The 23,713-nt window shown below is 41.0% G+C and overlaps 1 protein-coding gene across 19 annotated transcripts in view; it reads right to left on the reverse strand.

The window, feature by feature from the left end:
• The window catches only part of ANK2 (ankyrin 2), a 402,581-nt gene that overhangs the window by 317,238 nt on the left and 61,630 nt on the right, over positions 1-23,713 (reverse strand). For 4 of the 19 annotated variants that reach the window (XM_045284237.1, XM_045284238.1, XM_045284244.1 and 1 more), the window contains exon 1: positions 10,947-11,419. The exons of 12 other annotated variants lie outside the window; for them this stretch is intronic. In XM_045284237.1, coding sequence (XP_045140172.1) covers positions 10,947-11,075 — 129 coding nt within the window. In that variant the 5' untranslated portion in view covers positions 11,076-11,419. Of the gene's footprint in view, positions 1-10,946; positions 11,421-23,713 lie in introns of those variants that run through there. 3 more of the 19 variants (XM_045284232.1, XM_045284233.1, XM_045284231.1) reach the window with 1 other exon arrangement.

Genomic DNA, 23,713 nt, shown 5'->3' on the forward strand with positions numbered 1-23,713 from the left:
TGTACAAATACGCTTTACACAATTGATGTGTGTATGGATTGGGATAACAGTTGTATGAGCCCCTAATAAAATGTTTAAAAAAATAAATAAATACATAAAAAAAAAAAAAATGGTGCCGGGTCATATCAGAACAGAACGCATTCTAACAGAGATCACGTGCTCATCACTTTATAGGGGAGGAAACTGACACTCGGTTATACCTTTACCCACAAAGTCACGAGACAGATTTAAATGCAGGTGCCCTCATTCCTTTTATGTCACTTGACTGGCAAACCCAATATAAGCCCAGAGGGATGGAGTTGATTCCCACAGCAGAACTGCCCATAGGTTCTCCCAGGCTATCAGGCTTTGCTTACAGACTGCCACCTCTTTCGCCCGCAATCCTTACTTGCCAGTTAGCATCCGAGTGCTCTAACCACTGCTCGGGCTTTGTGATTGTGTGTAAACAGCACGTCGCACAGCAGTAAACATGTTTCTGGTGTCTTGCAACCTGAGCTGCCTCCCCCGACTCCAGTCCCGCTGCAGCTACACTTGGCTGCAAGCACAGAACAGGCGGACTCTCTTTCTGACTCAAAATGATCTGTAAAGTGATCCTTTTGTATCTTACGCTTGACGGGAGCTTCTGGCCTCCCAGAAGAGAATTTCTCCTCTTTTCAAATCCTTTTTCGCACAGTGGAAAGTAACTCGATGTTTTTAAATGTGAGAGCCAGTTTCAATGAGCAATGAAATCTTCAATTATACCCCTGTCCTCTGAGACCATGGAGGAATCCCGTAACCTCTGTTTCCGCACCTGAAATTTATGGGTAGTGAGACTTGCGCACCTTAGTCACCGTGCTCAACACAGGACTGTGGGAATGGAAAAGTAAGATCCTGAGTTCCTTCCAATCTTTTCAGAAACCTGTAGCTTGTAAACAAATGAAAATAAATAAACACACCAAGGCTGTTCAATGTACTTTGCAAGGTAGTAGTATTCTATGGAAGTAACAATTTACTATTAATTTTCATAATAACAAATCTGGTTTACTTGACCACGTCCACAGGAAGGATCCCTTATTCCAGCCTGTGAAGCAAATAAGCTCTAACTTATTGGAAAATCTATTTCAGAAAGTCCTAAGCCAAATAACTAAAACCAAGTTACCAGTAGTTTATATGAGTAATCACTGATTTCTAAATTAATGATAAAATTAGTGTAGATTCTTAGACTTTGTGTTTGTGATGTGAGCATGAATGTATTTTTGTAGAAAAAAAGATTGACCCGGAGACTAAATAACTTCCCAGAAAAAAATCAGCATTTGGACAATCATCGTTATTCACACACAAATACCTAACAGTAATTTGTCAGGTCATGTTCCCTCCACCCTTTTAAACAGACAATAAATATATGAGGCAAAATCCATAATTGGCACGTATCCATTTAAAAAGGGTCAATAAGAAATAATATTAATTATGGTACAATTAATTAAAAATATATATTCATCCTAACTGATAGACAAGGTTATTGGTGCAATAAAAGTGTGTCTAAAGAGAAAGACTAAAATGATAAGGGAAACTAAAAAGGAACTTTCCCTGACAGAGCTGCTAATGCAGTGAGGAAAAGGAGCCATGCGAGTCTAAATGTTCAAGTCCCTCCTCATGCTGCCCAGTAAGGAGCCCGTGGGGGGTGCCTGGCAGCTGAAAGGGGTGTGTCTTACTGCCTTGGACCTCACGACAGAGCAGGAGGAAGGCAATGGAAAAATAACACAAAAACTCTAGCACAGTAAGACATTGGTGAGTTAGCTATAGTAAAAGGAAAAGCTAAAGATTTAGATAATATATCTGCATGGAAATAATTCCTTTTCCCCCACCTACACTCATGCTGTTTTAGATAATTTGTGGGGTGGGGTGGGGGTGGGAACGACAAACAACTACCACTAAACTCAGTCACAAGAGAAGAAATCAGCGTTGTTGTTGTATGTGAAGAGTTCCGGTAAGTGCTGACATCTCTAAAGGTTTGAGGCCCCCAAGGCTGCTAAGTTGCTGATTAAATCCCTAGGACATTCACTTGAGTTCACACAAATGCTTAAGACATAACTTTTAAAGTACAGAGAGTGCCCTTCCTTTAAAAATGTAGCCTCAATAACTCTTTGACCTTAATTATACAGAACTCCAAAACACGCAAGCCTCACTCCTGAAGAGTATTCCGTGAAGGTAGGGAGATTCAAACTGTAGTTCATGAAGCCTTACAATTTACCTCCTGAACACTTGTTTCCTCCTCTCCATCCTCGACCTTAATTGGTTATTATATAGGCCAATTAGTCTCATTAAACCTTCAAAAGGTAGCCAGGGTGTCTCCAATCTACACATGGAAAATTTTTCTCAATGGCAATTTAAAGTCTTGTTGATTATTAGAAACAGATCTATTATTGCTCCAAATTCCAACATGTGGAAGAGCAACAAAAATATTAATTCCAGTGGTTTCCAAAACTAGCTAGCATTATCAAAGGAACTTTTAAAATATATGTAGAGTGAAGGCTCCTTGCCTTCCATTCTATTTGAGGATTCTGATTTACTTCAAATAAATGGAGGCTGGTTATTTATATTTATATACACACATATAATTTTAAGAGTTTATTGACATACAATTCACATACCATACAATTCAATAATTTAGATTAATTAAAAAGTTGTGCAATTATCACCACAATCAAGTCTAGTACATTTTTTTCCTTCTAGTGATCATTAGTAGTAGCTCCTCATTTCCCCCCAGGAGCTCGGTAGCATAGTAGTTATGCATTGGGCTACTAAGCACAAGGTCCACAGTTCAAAACCACCAGCCTCTTCAGTAGAGGGAGACAAACCTTTCTACTCTGGTAAAGAGTTAAGAGTCTCAGAAACTCACAAGGGAAGTGTTACCCTGTCCTGTAGGGTCACTATGAGTCATCATCGATTCGATGCCAGTTTGGTTTGCTTTTGATATTTCCCCCTGTGGCAGTTACATAATCTTTTGTCAACTTGAGCGAAGGGGTGGAGTCCAGCCTGTCAATCAAGTGATAGCCAATGAGGTCTCTGTGTGGACATGGACTTCTCCTGAGGATTCTGGGAACTACTGTCTTCCCCTGGAGGTGGGACACACACTCTCTTTGCTTTGTCTTCCTGCTGATAAGCCAGATGGGGCTATACTGATGAAGCCAGAGCCATGGCGCTGGAGGAGCCATGTGGAGACCCCTGCCAGTGGTGAGATGCTTCCACCGCCACTGGATCCACAAGACTTTCCACCCACTGGCTTGTGATCTTCCTGCATTCGGCATCATTGTGTATGTTGCATAAGTCTGAAGGGGAAGTTATAGACTGGCATTGGACATATAGGACTAATATTGGACTTATGGACTTGATCTGGGATGTGTTCTTTACATGCAACTACTCTTTATCGCAAGCTCTTTCTTATACACATATGAGTGTCTCTGTATTTGTTTCTCTAGTCAGCCCAGACTAACACCACTATAACCCCAACCTTCCTTCCCATAACCCAAAGAAACAATCCAGTTACTGTCTCTATAGATTGACCTAACTTGGATTCCATATAAAGAAAACATATATTATATTAAGAAAACCAGAATAACAAAATAAGACAAGAAAAACCTCAATTTCAAAGAAAGCAGAAAATAATAAAAGCTAGAACAAATTGAAAATGGGCCAAAGGGGAGAATAAATGATTGGCTGCTGGAAAGCCAGGATGTTACTTTGAGGACTAAGATGCACTTGACCCATCTTAGGAATGATAAGTCAGAGTATTTTCAATGGCTTCATATGCAGGTGAAGTTGGCCAGTGAATAAAGACGACCAAAGACTCGATGCATTTGAATCCTGGTGTTGGGGACGGATATCAAAAGTACCGTGGACTGTCAAAAGAGGAAACCAACCTAGTGGAGGAAGTACAGCCAGAATGCTCCATGGAGGCAAGAATGGTGAGACTATGTCTCACATACTTTGGGCATGTCATCAGGAGAGCCTGGTCCCTGGAGAAGGTAAAGTAGCATGAGAGTGGGGCAGAGAAAAGAGGAAGGCCCTTGAATCAATGGATTGACAAGGTGGCTGCAAAAGGGAGCTCAAGCACAGGAACAATTGTGAGGATGGTACAGGCCCTGGCACTGCTTCTTTCTGTTACACATGGGGTCACTATGGGTCAGAACCAACTTGACAGCACCTAACAGCAACCACCACAAAACTCAGCCTTAACCCACTTCCCAAGGCACTCTGATAGGAAGGTTAGTCATGCCTCTGGTCAATGGTCAGACGATTGTGGGCATTCGCTGTCATCCACAGACTTCTGCAAATCAGGTGCTTAGAATTTAAATCCTAGTACTGTTCTCTCCTCTCGTCTTGGATTTTATTATTTGCCATCCTTGGATCACACAGGCTGGTATGATTCTTCCATGTGAATTTAACTGACATGTCACTTAGATGAATGTTTGGTTTAAGACAAACTGGGCACCATCCCATTTCGTCACACGGTTTTCTATAACACCCATATCCTCAGTAATCTTGAGGGCAAGTTATCAAGTAGGGCTACATCATAAGAACTGTTCTTAGATTAATGGAGCCAGGTAGTATTGATGGAACTTTCCAGCATAGACATTGAAACTCACAAGTCATCTTGGTTGTAGAAAGGTCACACTTCAATTGCCAACAATTTTACCAGCAATTTATATAGCACTCCAGATTTTGGAAATTGTTTCTTTGTACTATTATTTTAATTTATGGTGTCTCTGTCATTGAGCGTGTGAAGCATATTTTTTGTATGTGGAGAAATTATGTTGAGCAAGACAAATTAAAAAAATAAGCTGCTTGATGGAAAAATACAAATTTTATCAATCATTAACTATGTGTTAGTAGAATTCTCAACGATCTTGTTTTTCCACTCAGCTTCTATTACTCGATGTTCTCTATAAATTCAAAATGTGTTATAAAAGTGATGAATAAGGTTACTGATGAAGTTAAAAGTTTTATAATAGAGGTCACCAATAACTTAGTTCCAGTCTTTTAAAGATACTTATATGAATATAGTTTATAACAATAAAAAAGAAATATATATATTGCAGTGGGTAACATGGAGAGATTTTATTGTCTGAAATGAAATTAAACTCATTCCTTATGTAATATTTGTGAAATTAAGATTTTTCTTTCTCTTTCAACAATCTTCCAAAAAACTATCTTGGGTCATATAATTGGGACTATTTTTGCCACAATACAAATCTAACAGCTGTAATTCTAAACAGCTAGTTAGTCACCTACTCAACCATTGAAAGCAGTGCTTTATAATTAAACACTAATAAAAACTCGAGTTTACAGTCCTGGCTGAAGAGTATCATTAATAGTATAAATTATTTATATAAAGGTAATCATTCTGGCCAGATTCAGGTATAGGATGATTAAAGAAGAACATGGGGTTTAAAAATATATATAATTCTAAGGCTTGAAATTCTTTTCTTTTTTTTAAGGCTTGCAATTCTATAAATATCTAACATTTATTCAGATGTTATTCAGAGTCAGATAGGAAAGCAAACCAACAAACGTTTCTCATTTTCCCTAAATTGAGCATTAGGACATAAGAAAATCATCGATCCAGACAAAACTCAGATATCACAAATTTCTTTCTAATGCCAAATCTGGACACAATGACATGTAAAGGGAGTTAGAAAAGTTCTATAAACACAATTTACCTACTAAAAACAATGTAGATGATAAAGTCTGTTATTGGAATTCTCCATTTGGAGAGTTCTAGAATGTGAAAACGGGGGATTTCAAAAAGTTCATGTAAACATGCCTCTATCTTTTCATTTCATTTTTCCGTGAACTTTTTGAAGTACCCTCGTCTATTATCTAGTGCCAGTTCACTCTGTTGTGATTTTTATTTTGAATCATATTATATTTCATTTCCTATCCAGAAACCTTTGTGCATCCTTGGTTCTGGACTAAACACTACTGCTCCAAGGATTGAGCTTCTCCTTGGACGCTGCTGAGTATCCCAGCATAAATCCCAAGGACAGGACTGAAGGATTGGCCAGTCAGCTCTCCGTCTCCATCAGCTTCCTCCAAAGGCTAACATGGAAAGGAGATGTTACAGACCCTTCCACTTTATTTACAACTCAGTCCTATGACACAATCCAAGCTGCAGAGTAATTCCTTTCCTCACTTGCAAATAGAATTCTCTTCAATTTTCAAAAATCAGTCACTTTGTAAATGTTCTTATATTTCCGTGTACACTTGAAGCTACTAAGAATTCCCTTTTCTTATGTGTTAAATAAGTATTCTATTTGTCATTAGTTAAACAACCAAGTGAAGATAGTATGATGGGGGGGTGCGGGGGGGAGGCAGAATCTTTCAAAGGCTTTCCAGAAACAGTGAATCTTGTTTCTTCCAAGGTAGTAATGATATGAATAAAACACAAAGACAAAGAACTCATCAGAATTACATTCTGGGAAATTTAATGAAAACATTTTGCAAGAAAATAGGCTATTTTCTATATAGGTCCATGAAAAAATCATCTTTATAGATCAATTTAATAAATATAAAATGCAGATATATTTGGAAATTATTGATGAAGCAAATGTTGATGTCCAGCAGTTAATTTAAACAAAGTGAAATGTATGAACTATCCTGCTGCAATTAGGACAGGACTACAACCTTAAAATTTACATCGTTTCCCTTGAAGATTTATTTTAATTCAATCTCACAGTATTTATATTTCAGCTGCGGGAAGTTCTTGTACTGGAGGTGATTATATTGAGATGTTGGCAAATTAAATTATTTATTTATGTTTTAAAGCCAACATAAATAGAAGACCAAGAATTCATTTTTACAGATGAACTTTGGAGCCAGAGAGACGTGGATTCAATTTCTAACTGTGTCACTTATACGTTACTGCATGGCAAGTAAGTCATGATTAACTAAGGTCCTCAACTCACTGAATCCAAGTTTCCTTATTTGTGAAATAGAGAGAATCATAACTTATGTACAGGACTCCTACTATTGGCATTAAATTATACAATGTGTTAAAAAAAAGTTACGTTGTTCACTAATATTATCATAAATATTTCCAAGGGAAAATATTGATGCAGATATTTTAATAGTATAAACTAAAATATTTTTAAAGCATTTCTACAATATTAGGGCAATAAAAACTAGTCATACAAATTAGCATTGCTGTCCTGGATTCCATTGGCTGCTGTAGTCTTGGGAAGGTTTGGAGACTGGTTTGTCCATGTGGAGAAGTGGAAAGCTTATTTCTTTATATGAAAATTAATAATAATAAGTTTAAATGAAGGCCCTTTAAAGCTATGCTTTAGTTACGCGGATGGATATTTTTAACTCCTCTAAAAATTATTTATTTTTCCAAATTAACAAAATACAGTTGGAAAATAGTATGTGGTGTGAGAGAAACACTATGCTGAGACCACTGCCTAGAGCTGAGGCTCACACCGATCTAGGAGACCGCTAGTACATCACTGAGCAATGCCTGCAGCATCATTCTCAAGTCCACACCGTTCAATTACAGCATGTAGAGATGAGAAATCCGTGTATGGAAAGTAATGACTTAAGATGTTAAATGCTGAATCATAACAGTATTATCCTCTGACCTTAAAGAAGCCAGAATACCAGTGTACTTTTTGAGCAAACAAATGCTAAATGAATTTGTATCCAGTAATCTTAACTTTGGTCAATTTATTTAAAACTTAGACTGATTCGGGCTCTACTATAGTATGACACAGATAAATAGACACTTTATATATCCGCAAACAAAGCAAAACAAACTCAAACCCACTGACATCAAATTGATTCTCTCATAGCAACCCAATATAGGGTGTCTGAGAGTGTGAATGTCTACTGGGAGTATGCTGCCCCATCTTTCTCCAGAGGAGAAGCTGGTGGTTTCAAACCACTGACCTTGAGGTTAGCAGTTCAATGAGTAACCACAATTCTGACTCATAGGGACCATTTAAGACAGAAACTGCTCCTGTGGGTTTCTGGGACTGTAAGCCTTTATGGGAATATGAAGGTTTCCTCTTTCTCCCACAGAGCAGCTAATGGTTTTGAACTGCTGATCTTGTGGTTAGCAGCCCAACGTGTAACCAAATATTCCACCAGTGCTCCTTATCTGAAGTATTTTTTTTTAAAGCAAATTCCCTGCCATTTCAGAGTAGAGCTGCCCCTGTGGGTTTCCAAGAGAGTAACTCTCTATGACAGTAGAAAACTTCCTTTTTTCTCCTGAGGAGAAATGGGTGGTTTCAAACGGCTACTCTTATAGTCAGTAGCTCAAAATTCTGAACATGTTATTAAAAAAATAGAGTGTACATTTTAACGAGGTTGAAACGCAAACCATGGCATATAAATACATTAAAAAAAAAAAAACCCCAAACCATTGACAACTTGGGAGAGGGACCTAAGCCAAGCCGGCAACATGGTTAAAGTTTACAAGGAAGTAAAGTAGATTTTAAATGGTTAATAATACAAAGATCCTTGTAATTAGTAGCAAGCTTATAAAAATATTAAAATCAAGTCCAAACATGAGGCCGCTTACTTGAATTTTTCAGGATTCAATATATTTGCTACATTAAAAAAATGTTTTCAAAGTCTTTTTTTTTTTTTTCCAAACTCCAAAATTGGCATTAGGGCGGGTGTCGTTAGGATTTTGCCATTAAACGGGTTCATTTGTGAGAGGTCCCCTGCTTTACAAGTGGATATGAAACCAATGCTCAATCATCTTTCTAACTCATTTCTTCCCTTGCAATTGTAAAATAGCATCAACAAATAAAAAGGGACGATATTCTAAAATTTAGGTCCTGGAGATAACGTCCCCAAATGTCACGTATAGGTGACCACTCTTTTCCATTTCTTCATGAACTATCATTCTGTACACCTGAAGGGGTGAAAACTAGGTCGTTTTTCTTTTCTTTCAAATCAAACTTGAAAACTTGTTTCCTTTGGAAATGGGGACATTGATCTGGAAATGAATCTTATACTGTTAAAAGCCATACCTGCACGTTTAGCAAACATCGTGTTGTATAAATATAAATAGCCATGTAATATCACAAGCATCTGCATTAGACAAGGGAGCAAGACTAAGAGATACACATAGAAGAAGGGCGGGGGCGGGGGGGTGGGGTGGGCAAGAACCAGTAGTATCTAGGCTTGTACTCTCAGTTTCTTCTGGTTACAGATTCATGATATTGTCTGAATGTGAAAATCTGTCACATGGCCACCTTACTAACCTATGACAGTGCCTAGAGTGCTGTGTTCCAGCTAAAGCACTGCAGCACCCAAGCGGCTTCGCTCTGCCGAATCATTGGTAGCTTTCCACTTTAACTGTGTAGTTTTCCCGTTTCAAAACTATGTAGCAAAAGAGAAACGTCCAACTATAGACAACAGCATTGAGTGAGGCCAAGAGATCTTCCCTCCCCAGTAGGGGCATCGTGCTCTAGCTAAGCAAAGTTGCTAGGTCACAAGCACTCCTGGCCAAGAAATAATACACTTTGGAGAACAAAAGATACCAATAAAAAAGATAGAATCGGGTAATTGATTTATGCAGTGATATTCCATTTGAAGGATTAGACAGATCGCTGCAGTGGCTGTCAAGTTAGCAAGGCTCCCTCCGCAAACTGTGCACAGTAATACTTTCCATATTATTTTTTCACAGAACTAATGCATCTTTCAACGAGGGGGCCTTTAAAGGGTTGTGCAGACCATGTTCAAATTTTCCTCACAAGGTAAAATGAAAGTATTCTGCTTATTTTATTGGTGTACCCTAGTAAATCGTTTGATCTAACTAGCGGAGGAATAAACAGTCAGATTCAAATGTGATGACTCCTTATGCAGTAATCACCAATCAGTGTGGGTCTTCAAAAGTCGGTCCGAAATTAAGCAAAGTGAACACTCCCAAATGGAGAGGGGAACACAGCTCTTATGGAGGGGGAGAAGTCCCTGGAGCACAAGGATCAGTGAGCATATGGTTCCTGAAGGTGTCCCTAATCCCAGAGCTCTGTTGAACCGCTGCCTGTGGACAAATCCCTGCTTTATGCTCTACCAAGGTAATATGCCATCTATCATCTTCTGGAATTATTCAGCGACCTACTTTGTTAATTAAAGCTTTTACCCAGCTCGCCTCACAGAGGCAGACCCATGGTAAGGGAGCCTATCAGCTTCATCAAATCATAAGCTTGTTTCTCTTTGAACGAAAACATTTTTAAGGGCGAGACCCAACAAAACCCTATGGATGCATGTAAAACAAATCCTGCTTTCCTTCGTTTGTTTACCTTGGTCTTCCCACTTAATTGATATGGTCAGAAGAGAAGATTTATGATAGAAACCAGACACAGTAAGATCATTTCATTAAAAACAAAAATGCAACCACACTGCTCAGTGCACCAAGATCCGCAGTACAGGATTGGACAGTGCCAACCTTCAGGAGCAGAAAGGAGAACGAGTAAATAAAACCTGTGGTTTACCCTGAACTAGTGATCTGCAGCAAATATATTCAGTCCGTGAGAAGGGGGCGTGCTGAAGACCTAGTGGTGGAGGTGAGGAGCAAGAAGCGGGGAATGCCTGGGCCTTTCGGCACTAAACCAGCCCTGTCCTTCTGCTATGACAGGTGCTCAGAGTCACTGGGAGGAATGAGGCACCTGGCTGAGACTGAAGCTAGATAAGGAAGGAACAGAAAGACAAAATGAAGTGGAGGCAATTTATTTGGGAGAGGCTTTCTCCGGCAAAGACATGTACCCTGCTCAGGCATCTTCTCCCAATGCAGCCAATCCGGACCTGAGCTAGAGGCTGCTCACGGAGCTTGGAAATGGTGCAGGGGGAGGATGGAGGGAGGGGAGGATGATGTTGCCTGTAACTGAGGCTGCTCCTTCCTGGCAACGGTTCCAGGTGGAGAGACCTGGGGGAAAGGGTTAAAAGGATGCTCCTCGTACCTTTCTTTTCCGTTCCATACGTTCCCTGGGGATTTTCCGTTGTTTTTTTCTCTCTCTTTCCAGGTTTTTTTCCTTTTCATCCAGTTCTGCCTCTCGAACTTTTTTAATAGAAGCAGCGGCGTGAGCCATTTTGCAGGGGGAATCCGCAGCAGCAGCAGCAGCAGCAGCTGAGGACCAATTTCCCCTCTCCAGCAATCCAGGTGATTGGCGAGCTATCCGGAGAGGTGATTCCCCCACCGAGCGGATGGCTGGCAGCCAGAAAGAAGTCTCTCAAAATAATCCACTCCGCCCCCAGCTAGGTCATAATCTTGCTCCAGCCTCTGCAGCACCCATCACTCACCGCAACGTACCCAGGTCCCAAGGCGAGCCCCACCACCGGGACACACCTGCCCACATACAGGCAAAGGTGTGCACCCACACTGGGAAACAGTCCCAGGGGACGCCGAGCACTAGACTTCCAGCTCTTCAGCAATTGGGTGGCGGCAAGTGCAGAAAAGCATCCTACCAGTTGGGAGGGGGAAAAAAAAAACACGTCCTTAGGCAAACATCACCAATTGGACCGGTCTCTGGGGACTCCTCCAGACTGTCTGTGTCTTCTGAGTGGAGCCAGGGAGAGGCCACCTTTCTGGACTGCCAGGGGGTGGAGGGTGGATGCCGCTCCCAGCCACACCTCTGCAGGGCGAAAAGAAAATGGTGCAGTCTCGCTAAACGCCTCGGGGCGGCCGCCGCGCCGTTGCTAAGGCGGCCCTGCTGTCGCGCATGACACGGATTCCTGGAGACTTTGAATCACCAGCCCTGCCCTTCCTCAGGGTTCCGTTAAAGCACCGAACCAGGGCTGCCGGCTTGCGAGAGGCGGCGCGGACTGAGAGGTCGCCTGTCCCTGCCCGTGCCCGTGCCCGTGACCGTGCCGCAGCAATGCTGGGGTGTGCGGGGCTGGGCACGGGCTGGGGGCAGCCGGGCCTCGCTGGCATTGACAGCCCCACGCGAGCCTGCATTCGGAGCTGCTTTAAGCAGGGGATCGAAGGGAGGGGTCAGGGAGCACACGGAATAATGCGGGCTCTACGGGGTTGTCCTGGGAGGAAGAGGTGAGCTCTCCATCGCTTTCACAGAGGGTCAGGTGCTCCTTTTCAATGCCGAGGCTTTCCGGACGAAGTAAAACAGAAATAAGATTCCTGGGTGTTGCTGCACACACACCCCATCCACAGACTCCGTGAAAAGGGGAGAGGGAATCCGACCTGCTAACGTGAAAAGTGCGGTGTAGCCTGCCAGCTTCATGTATTGCCACCTTTCCAGAGTTCACCACACTTTTATCGAGGGGCTAAAGAAAATCACTCCCGTCTTCTTTACTCACCTGTAGGTCAAACAGAAACCCTAATGGCGCTCGGGGTTAAGCTCCCAGGCAGAAAGCAGAGGCTGTCTGCTTCCTAAAGATTTACAGTCTCACAAATTCAATTTAGGACCGCCCTGGTGGTGTAGTCGTTATGCTCTTAGATGCTCACTGCAAGGTCAACAGTTCGAAACCACCAGCTGCTCAGCAAGAGAAAGATGAGACTTTCTATTCCTGTGAAGAACTGCAGTCTCGGAAACCCACAGAGGCAGCTCTCCCCTGTCCTACAGGGTCCAGATGAGTTGGCACAACTCGATGGCAGTAAGTTTGGTTTGATTTTTTGATGAGTCAGAATGGGAGCCCTAGTGGCTACTGCGCTACCAACTGAACTACTGACTTCAGGGTGAACGATTCAAACCCTCCATCTGCTCTGTGGGAGAAAGACAAGGCTGTCTAGTCTTATACAGATTAGGCTGTCTAGTCTTATACAGATTTAAAGATTAGGAAACTCAAAGTGGCAGTTCTACTCTGCCCTATAGGGTGACTATGAGTCGGAATCAACCTGATAGCAGCAAATGAATCAAAATAGATTTGATGACAGTGAGTTTAGCTTTTGGTTTTAGAAGACAATAATTTTAGCACTGGAATTGTTGTGGAGTAAACACATTAGGTTATGGAAAAACAGTCTCTGACCCATCCCCCAAACATACACCCCAAAAACCTGCCCCATTGTATAAGGAAATACTGTTTTTGCTATGTATAAGCAGAGTTAAACAATATGTTCTGATTCTACATATATCCTATAATTAAGTAGAAAAGTAAAATATCATTTGAAAATGTCCCCTTGGCAATGGATGTTTCAGTATTCTAGAATTTAGAAAGTGCCTTCCTAGGTAAGTCAACAATGAGAAGTCTCATTTCTTGTACTTCATGAAGAGCATTCATCTCTAACTCTTCTAAGAAGGAAAATACTAATATATTTTAGAGTGGGTGGTTCCTGGAGGCGCTGTCTCCTAAGCACTGGGTTGCTGATCACAAGGTCAGTTCAAAATCACTTCCAAAGTAACAGCTGCTCTGCAGGAGGGAGGCGAGGCTCTCTATTCCCATAAGGATTCTCAAAGCTTGGAAACTCTATCTAGGGTCATCATGGGTTACAATCAAGTCAGCAGTAGTGGGTCTTTTGTTGTATTGGGGTGGGTAATCCTAGCTAGATCATTTCATGATAGTGTGATTTTTAATTGCTCTTTACTTTAGCTTAACAGTCATGAATCTAGTAAGATTGAGTATCTTAAAAATAAGCAAATGCATGCCCTTGTAGGATCCCAAACCAAACACCAAATTCACGCCCATCCAGTCGATACCAACTCACAGGGACCTCTACCGGCCAGGGTAGAACTGCCTGTGGATGCTGGAAATGGGACTCTTACAGAAGACTGAGTGTTTAGCAGCACGAAGGGTAACCACCAGAGCACCTGGGCCCCCTTCCAGTGCAGGGCAAAGCCTTACTCGGACTCAAGGTCAGTCAAGAAGGAGGATGCTTGTTGTGGCATAAGCCAATACTATCATGGTGACAGGAGGGAGGGCTCATAGTTTAATCAACGGAAAATCAACATGATGCGTATTTCATACACAAGGTTCGTGTTTTATATACAAAGAATCTCTCCGAACAACACAGAATGAATCTTCCAAATTATAAAGTATTCAATCGGTTATTATCCAAGCCCTCCAAGATCATTTCTCGGGAAAAACCATTTACATATTTACCAAGAAACACAAATAAATATCCAGCCCTCCTCGGAAGATGACATGTGAGTTTCAGAAACCAGCCTGTATCTCCCTAACCAGGTGAATCACCCCCTGACACTTGATAGAACATATTTCAAACAGTTTTTCCTCTGAGATACTTCAAAAGAATTAGCCCTGCTGGTGTCAAAACAGTCATTAGGAGTGAGGGCGGTTCAGGGAAACCAGCAAGACTGGAACACGGGGTGTTCCTAATACCATCTGGCATTCCTTCCCATCTAAGTACTTATAAAAAAACTAAAAAAACTTTACAGCCAAGCAAATCTCCCTTGATTCATGGATAGCCCAATCACGCAAGTCCGAACAAAATGTGACTGAGTCTGCTACGGTGGTTTCTGTTAATGAAGGTAACTCTTCCGGGCATCATCCGGCACAATGCCTTTTAGACTTCCCTTTACAGTGTCCTTACGTATGTCAGAGAATGTTCTCCCTTCCACAGATGTGTCAGTAGGAAAGTGAAGAATCTCAAGCGCAGGTAGAAAAGGAGCTATTAAAAGCATTCACTTATTAGCTTATTTCATAAACTCAATAGATCCCTTTGTAAAGTAGGACACAATCAGTATAATTAAAGTCTTTTATACCCAGGAAAATAGTTTCTTCTATTAAAAAGAAAAAAAACAAAACAAAACCTCATTGCCACCAAGTCATAGAGATCCTCTAGGCTGGGGTAGAAGTGTCCCTGTGAGTTTCCAAGACTGTAACTCTTTATGAGAGTAGAAAGCCCCCTTTTTCTCCCATAGGGGAGCTGGTTGTTTTGAACTGCTGACCTAGCGAGTAGCAATCAAACTTGTAATCACTAGGCCACCAGGGCTCCTATTAATATCTTATATAATCATGAAAATTACAGATTTTTCAATTTCCAACTTTTTTTTTAATTCTAAGGCACATCTATAGAGTTTTGGTCTCCAAGACTCCCTCTAATTCATTATAAAGCAGTAGGCAAACTCTTCTCCTTTCTTTGTCTAATGAAGGAAAGGCAATGAATCAGATGTTTCTTAATTCAAATTTCTTAACTTTATTAATTTGATGGACATAAATATTTCGCCAAGCTCTGTGATTGGAAAACTTTTAAAAACAATAATTACATTTCTTTGCTTATATTTTCTTGTAATATCTTTGAAGGCAACAGGGAAGCAAAGTTACCCTGTTTAATTACATTAAAGGCTTCTTTCAAATAACCTCCCTCAGCCTGTTCAATCATTCTACCTTGGAAGAAGTCATTCAAAAAACTCACTGCATGCTCTACTACTCCAGTCAACTCTGAGAAATGAGTATACATATTGCTTAAAGTAAAATAAACTACTCACACATCCCTTTAAGTGTATAATTTAATTATATACATATATATATATTTCCCCCAGTCATGGAACATATTGCTCTCATATGAGATGGTTACTAATATGCAATCCATTTTTGAAATGTTAGGCATATCAGACATTCCTATGCAATGATAACTAACTTATTCAATCGTTAAACTAATTTATTCAATCATGAGCAATGGAGAAAACCCTTCCTTAAATCAACCCTTATGATAAATTAATGTTGCTCAAACTTTCTTGTAATTTCCATTTGAACGGGAGGCAAGGAGCCACTGTGAATTTTGTGAGAAAAATTGGTCACTCACCAGCTGACCTCTGCACAGACAGGGCACCAGCTTCCAGTCCCAGGAGCTCACGGCCATTTAAAAGATGCATGCACCACACAAAAGGGGTCTTCCCATCAAGCCTTCAGCAGAATATAACACTGGCTGAAATTTGAGCTTGTAGCAGAAGCTGTTTCCTTCCACAGAGCATCATGGCCATCAGTGGGCTAGGCTTGTGTCTGCCTTCAAAGGTAGGAATGCGCTGTCATTTACATTTACACTGGAGAGCCATAGATAGATCGCCCTTCAGAGAGGGCATACTTCATTTTAAAGACAGGAGAGAAAATGGCGATTTGATGTCCTCAGTGTCCAGCATTCCATTGATCAGAACCCAAAGAGTATCCTCTGCAGACATCAGGTATCAGTCAGGCCATCCCTCAAAACAACTGAGCCAGCCATATGCACCTCCAGCCTCCTTCTCTCCACCCCTGCCCCACCCCCCAGGAGAAGCAACTGTGCAATTAAATAGCCTATATGGTCACTTTACCACAAAGAAGGGTGGTGGCAAGTGGGAAACGAAGCAGATGCTCTACCAAAGATGGTTAAAACATCACCTAGTCAGGAGAGAACAAAGGAAAATAAAAATGTGCGCACTTGAGTTAGGCGTTCATTCCCCTCGATTTCAATGGCGCTTGTCCAAATTTGAAACATTGTGTGTATCCTGAGGCTGATGAACGGCCAGTAAATTGAACAAGGGACTACATTGCAGATATCCATAATTTGTTATTCCTGAAGCCAAAGCCCCTAAAATCAAATTGATAACACAAAAGTATCAAAGTCGAGCTGGCTAATAATAAACAGATTCGACTTTCAGCTGATAACAATGTTTCTGCAAGGAGTGTTTTGGGTTAACACTAAAATGCCCAAGGGTATGTTGAAAGACCTAGGGGTATGTTTCTTCTATTTCTGCCTGAGGAGAGGAAGTAGCACCAAGTTTTAAAACACCAGCTCTACGGTAAGAGAGGTGGTCTCCGTATTATGGAATTGAGATGCTGAAGTGACTTCAACTCCCAGCCTTCCTGCCTCTGAAACAAACGCTCAACTCCTTTGGTGATTGAAAGCATTCCCAGCTCCTCAGCAGGAGTGGAAAGCTGCCTCTGGAGGTTCCTTTTACATACAAAAGGTAAAGGCTCAGCAAGCCTCAGTCATAAAGAATCACCTGCTGTCACTCTGGCCTCACTCTAGAACAGCAGTGCATGACTGGCAGCACCCAGTCCACTATGAGAAGAAGGAAGGAAAAGGCACAAAGAAGGTGCATTTGGGATGGGTTGGGGAAAGGAGGGTGTGAGAAAGAGAAGAACCCCAGTTCCGAGGGAAAGAAGGTTCCTAAACACAGCTTGTGTCCCTGTAGACCTCTTCGATCCCGACCCCTTCCAATCATCCCCAAGCTGGAGCCCAGATGGCCATGGATAAACATGCCTTGTCCCTGCTTATCGGACTTTGTGTGAAGCAAACAGGATTTGCTCATTCTGAAAAGTCTTCTGACAGAAGAGCCCTTCACTGCGGCTTCTTCGGCAAAGACATTTGATGCGCAATAAATAAATTTATTCATGAATCCAGAAGACCTAAGAATGCTGAAGTCTTCCTGCTAGTCTACTGTTTAGTAGCTCAGATGGAGTGCATTAAAATTAATCTTAACATTTGTCTTTTAAAACATTTTTTTTAAATAAAAACATCTCATGGTCTTCATCTCAATATAACACAGCTTCTATCTATCGGGCCACCATGTTATCAAATATAGCTACTGAAAACAAAAGTTTCTCCCTTATGGAGGTAATAAGCTAGGCATTATAAATAAAATATTTTCATATTTCCTAAGAAACTTCAGTCATATCATGCAGTTACTGCAGCTTACTAACATTCGATATTTAATAGTACTTCCAATGCCTCATTTGAAAGTATGAAACTATTTCTAAATATCTTCTCAGGGTTATGCCATTCTTATAAATATTATTTTATTTTGAGAGTCTCAGATAGTTCTTCCTGAAATGCACACAGATTTTGGACAAGATAGACTCGTAGTCTTTTAGAGATTAAAACCTTGTGGTTACTTTCCAATTCCTCCTCACTGTCCATGGCTCTCTGTTAAAACACCGTTGAAGGTGATTCTAAAAGTTAGTGGAAAAAGATGGAAAGACAATGCAATTCTTCCCCCCCACAAATTCTGTGAAGCCCGCTTGTGTGACTTCTCCTGTTGGAGTCTAATGGTTGTGCATCGAGGCTTCAATGTCCTTTTCAGTCTCTACTTTGGGCAATGAGCAAAGCCGCACTATGTGGTTTGACTATGAAAAATCAATCACAAATCTGCTAGGCTGTTGAGATGCCCTGACAATGGTTTTATATGCCCATATTATGTGCTGCCTTTTATCCAGAAATAAAGATATCTTTTCACTTTACAAACAATATTTTTGCCCAGAAATTAGACGTTAATAATTAGTACCTCAAAGGAAACAATTTTATTGGCAAAAGAGGAGAGAGGAAGGATAATCAATGCATTTGCATGTAAGTTAGACGTGCTATTTGAATAGTTTTATACAAACTTATTTTCATTAAACTATTGGCAAAATATTAATAAAATGAAAACTATAATTTTCCTTATAAAACCATCATTTTCAAGGTGATGCATCCTGTCACCCCAATTTTAGCCAATGCACCTATGTTTTTTTGAAAGAGTTTGTATTTAATACAAATAAAAAAATGTAAGGCAAAAATGTGGGTTTAAGTGATTGGCTTTACTTCTTTTGGGCTATAAATTTTAGCCTTCTCACATTATTTATGGCCAGAAAGTAATCAACAAAAATATCTCGCTATTTTCCAAAATTTACCAAGGAAAGATGACGAAAATGTAAGGAATATACTTCCAAATTTGCTGACGATCACACATCAAATCAGTAATAGAGTTTTCATGCCTGCATTAGTCCAATCCATTGCCCCTATTATTAAGATTTTGACATAAACATATTGAATTCCAACACCCAATTCCACACATTCTACATGCTCGGTAGAGTCTCTGCAGTGGGTACGACAATAAATATTAAAGGCATATTAAACATGTAGTTTCAGTAACACAAACACTGAAGTAACAATGCCCTCAGGCTGAATTTTTTGCTACCAGAAAACAGAAGTGCTACCATCTGGTCATTACCTGGTGAAAGCAGCTGTCGTATCCATGGCAATTAGCTATGTTCTAGGAAGATATAAACAGCTGGAAAATGACCATCTCCCTCCACCCCTATTCATACAAAGAGGGCTCTCAAGATCCATCCTTTTTTATCCAATCAATCAGATGGAAGGATGGAGACCTAAACCATCTTCACCGACAGATATGCGGCATGCTTCTTGTGCAACCTTGCTTCATTAGCATTCAAAATAAAACCCATCGTTAGGCATCCAGTATGGCCGGCTTTAGGTATGACCAGCACTTTGCATTTAAACCAAAGTATGCTAAAGCAACCTTCCTTTTGAAAAGCACACACTCAGAAGTAAGGCACACTGTCCTGTGATGTGGTCTTTGGATCACTTCTAAATCAAATAAATCGTCAAAATAACAAGCACCTATCTGTGCAGCATGTGTTTACTGGAGTCAGGACATTGGGACCCACGCAGTGCTGGCTACCATATAAATAGCTCTTTTTGGCTAGGCACAAACAGCTGACATGACTATAAGAAATTAGTAGCAAAACTGAAGGGAAACGGAAGCCCTGGGAGAGGAGCCAGCATGGAAATCACTTTTGTTTCCTGAGGGCAGTTCCCTGGGTAAATTTGCACTTTCGTTTTATAACCTCATGGAGAAGAAAGGAAAAGTGGAAAGCCATGTCTACCCAAGGTGGGAGAACTCCCTGAGGACCCTCTGAGACCTCAAAGAACAATGCTCTAGGCTACGTGGAGGTTAATTAATAGCCACCGCCTCAACAGATTGACAGCCTGACGTTGAGTCCCCCCGGAATCGGAATCGCAAATCTTGACCGTGGCAAATGAGCTCCTGCCATTGAGTGGATTCTGACGAGGCTGTAAACATGTATGGGAGCAAATAGTCTCAACTGTCACCCCCAAACTCACTGCCATTGGACGGGTGATGGACGTGTAGTGACTACAGAGCAGGGAACAGCTGCCCCTGTGAGTTTCTGAGATGAAAACTTGGCAGGATTAGAAAGCCCGGTTGTTTTGCACTGGAGCTGCTGGTGGTTTTGAACTGTGGACCTAGAGGATTTCAACCCAGCATGTACCTACTATGCCAACAGGGCTCCATGGGGGATCTCAAATTATTTGTGCCTACAGAGTCTGGCAGATGTAGATGCTAATCTTCTAAGAACTTAAGGATGGTACCTGCATCCTTGGTCTCAAATTATCGGCATAAATATTTTCTAAATATGGTGACCAGTTTACAACCAAAGAAAAGTAGGTATACAGCAATTGGGGGTGGGGTGGGACCAGAGAAAAAAGACATATAAAATAAATAAAATTCTTAAAAATAAAAAGAAAGAAAAAAGACTTATAAAGACTATGAATAATGGGAGAATGACAAGGCATTGTGACATAAAAGGGATGAATTAAAAGAAGTACTATGGTTCCTGTGTTAGTCCTGGAAGACTAGAGAAACAAATTCATGAACATGCATATTTGTATAAGAAATAGGCTTTTATACAAGAGCAATTGAATATTGAGAAAACATCCCAATCCAACCCAGATCAGGTCCATAAATCTGATAGCCAAAAATTAGCCCAAAAGTCTGATACCAATCTATAAAGTCTTGAGACTCACAGAACACATGCAACGACAACAAATGCAGCAAGATCACAGACCATGGGTGGGAAGTCTTGTGGACTCAGTGGCAGTATAAGCCTCTCAGCACTGACAGGGGTCTCCACATGGCTTCTCCAGCTCCAGAGGTCTGGCTCCATCAGCCTCTCTCCATGTGTTTTCTCCACAGAGATGGCTCCCAGGGAGTGAGCAGAAAGAGTGTGTGTATCCTGCCTCCAGGGCAGAAATACAGGAGTTCCCAGAATCCTCAGGAGAAGGCCATGCTCACACAGAGGCCTCATTGGCTGTATCCTGATTGACAGGCTAGACTCCACCCCTGCACTCTTAATCCTCAAAATTGACACCAGATTATGTAACTACCACAGTTCCCCAAAATAGAAGTATCCAATTGGGAAATTAAGCACGCTAAGCTCCTTGAGAACAGCCTTACTTCATGTCTTCTTAAACTACTTTCCTTCTAAGCCATACCATCATTATAAGGATCTCTGGTGGCCCAACCTAAAGGTTGATGGTTCAAAACCATGCCCAGGCTCCAGAGGAGGAAAAGCTCTCCTGCTATAAAGGTTAGGAAGCCCTTAGGGGCGGTTCTACCTTCTCTCCTATGGTTGCTAGGAGTCTGACATATCACCACAAGGACACTGAAATTGTTGCTGTGATAAAATCAAGACAAAACAAAAACCAACAACACAACGTAACTGTCACAAAATGAAGGGGAAGAAAAGTGGCGCTGCAAGACAGAAACAACGGAGACAGACTGGGAATAAGATAAGATTCTTAAAACAAATAAATAAATAAATGAAGCTAGAGAATGGAAGGGATTCCTGATCACTTTGCATGATCAAGCTTAAGAAATCTACACTTGCGAAAGCGTGGAGCTGCTAACCACAAGATCAGTAGTTCAAACCCACCAGCTGCTCCCCAGGAGAAAGATGAAGCTGTCTCTTCCCGCGATGGGAATGGTCTCAATAGCAGTGGGTTTGGGCTTTTGTCTGTAAGATTATTTGGTGGTTATGAAGTCAACACAAAACATGTAAAACTGTGGGACGAGTCTTAAGATCAGTGAACAGATATGCCTGAAAAGTATTAGCCCATGTGGAAGTATAACTCTTTATACGCATCTTGCTCACATGACTTCAATACCAAAGATTTAGACCAACCCTTGGTCAAAAGAGGGGACATTCAACAGGAACTCTGCATTGAGTGGGGAGAAAAAGCAAAGAACAAAATCACCATTTGACTACCGAGCAGGCATTCTTTCAAATGGAAGTTTCTGTAATAGGTCCTTTTGCAAGTAGATTTATTACTAAGCCAAAGAAATATACAGGAAATAGAACCATTTTTTCACTCCCATAAACTGACCCCTGAAATCAAGTTCAGTAAAGGACAGAAAGTGGTTCCAGTCAATGCAGGGGTAAATTTTTTTTAAATCATTTTATTAGGAGCTCATACAACTCTTATCACAATCCATACATACATCAATTGTGTAAAGCGCATTTGTACATTCATTGCCCTCATCATTCTCAAAACATTTCCTCTCCACTTAAACCCCCGACATTAGGTCCTCATTTTTCCCCTCCCTCCCCGCTCCCCCCTCCCTCATGAGCCCTTGATAATTTAGAAATTGTTATTTTGTCATATCTTGCCCTGTCCGACATCTCCCTTCACCCACTTTTCGGTTGTCCGTCCCCCAGGGAGGAGGTCACATATAGTTCCTTGTAATCGGTTCCCTCTTTCTTACCCACTCTCCCTCTACCCTCCCTGTTTTGCCACTCACACCACTGGTCCTGTAGGGCTCATCTGCCCTGGATTCCCTGTATTTTCAGTTCCTATCTGTACCAGTGTACAGCCTCTGGTCTAGCCAGACTTGCAAGGTCGAATTCAAGTCATGGTAGTGGGAGCAGGGAGGAAGCATTTAGGAACTAGAGGAAAGTTGTATTTTTTATCATTGCTACATCGCACCCTGACTGGCTCGTCTCCTCCCTGAGACCCCTCTGCAAGGGGATCTCCAGTGGCCTACTAATGGGCTTCTGGTCTGCAGGGGTAAATTTAAAGGGGGGCAAGATCAACCAGCTTATGGTTTGGGCACACCTACAAAATACTGATTTAAATATTTTTGGTCAAAGTAAATATTTTCTCACTCATAAAATTGGAGATAAAACGTCACCCTTTTCTTCCCAGATTAAAATAAAAAAAAAAAAGACAGGCAATACCAAACACCAGGTAGGAATTACGATTACTATTGAAAACAAAATCCCTAAGAGGAGCATTCATACCTTTTTCATAGGGATTAAGCATCATTATGTCGATACTCTTCCCTCTGTCTACCACTACTACTCCCAACACAGGTCAGTATTAGGATTTTTACAGAGGGGAAAATATTTGTGGTTCAATTCAAGAGGAGCTGCCTTTGCATTTGGAAGAGCATTGGGGGTAAGTCAGTGGGAAAGGCGTCCCTGATGGGAGGGGCGAGGGGTCCTGCAGAGGCACAGGGGAGAGCAGCTCCAGTTGTGGCTCATTGACATATTGGAAAATTCCATAGTAAGGAAAGGACCTGCAGCTAAAAAAACATCTAAAAATGACAGAAATAAATCATCTCAATCTGCAGTCCTGGGCACTCAGAAGCATTAATGGAGGATGGTCGCCCTCTACTGGAAGAAAAGTGTTACATTCAGTTGCGCTAAAATGCTATTTGAGGAACTACCTTATGTGTTTTCATGAAATTTAGAGGGCTTGCTCCATGTATATTTTTTAGGAACGATTTTAAACTTGGTTTGTTTTACAGAAGAAAGCCAGGGAATGTCCTCTTTGCCAAGCCATGCGATACAGCATGAAGCTAGAAGTTCATGTAAATTATAATTAAAATACTGTAGCTTTCCCCCCCAAGTAAAAATAGAAATTGACACAAAGTAAAATTAGAGACAAGACAGTTATTTGTAGAGTCTCAGTTGTCAAATCTCTACTTACGATTTCTCTTAGCCTTATTTTAAGGCACATCAAAATATTTATAACGAATCTTTTCAAATTTATAAATCATTTTATTGGGGGCTCTTACAGCTCTTATAACAACCTATACATCAATTGTATCAAGCACATTTACACTTTTGTTGTCATCATCAATTTCAAAATATCTTCTTTCTGTTTAAGCCCTTGGTATCAGCTCCTCTTTTTTCCCTCCTCCCACCCCTTCCACCCTCATGGACCGCTGATAAATTATGAATTATTATTATTTTCATA

This window comes from Echinops telfairi, unplaced genomic scaffold, assembly GCF_000313985.2.
Source record: "Echinops telfairi isolate 266 unplaced genomic scaffold, ASM31398v2 ScPeMD7_7468;HRSCAF=8506_0, whole genome shotgun sequence".
Lineage (NCBI taxonomy): Eukaryota > Metazoa > Chordata > Mammalia > Afrosoricida > Tenrecidae > Echinops > Echinops telfairi.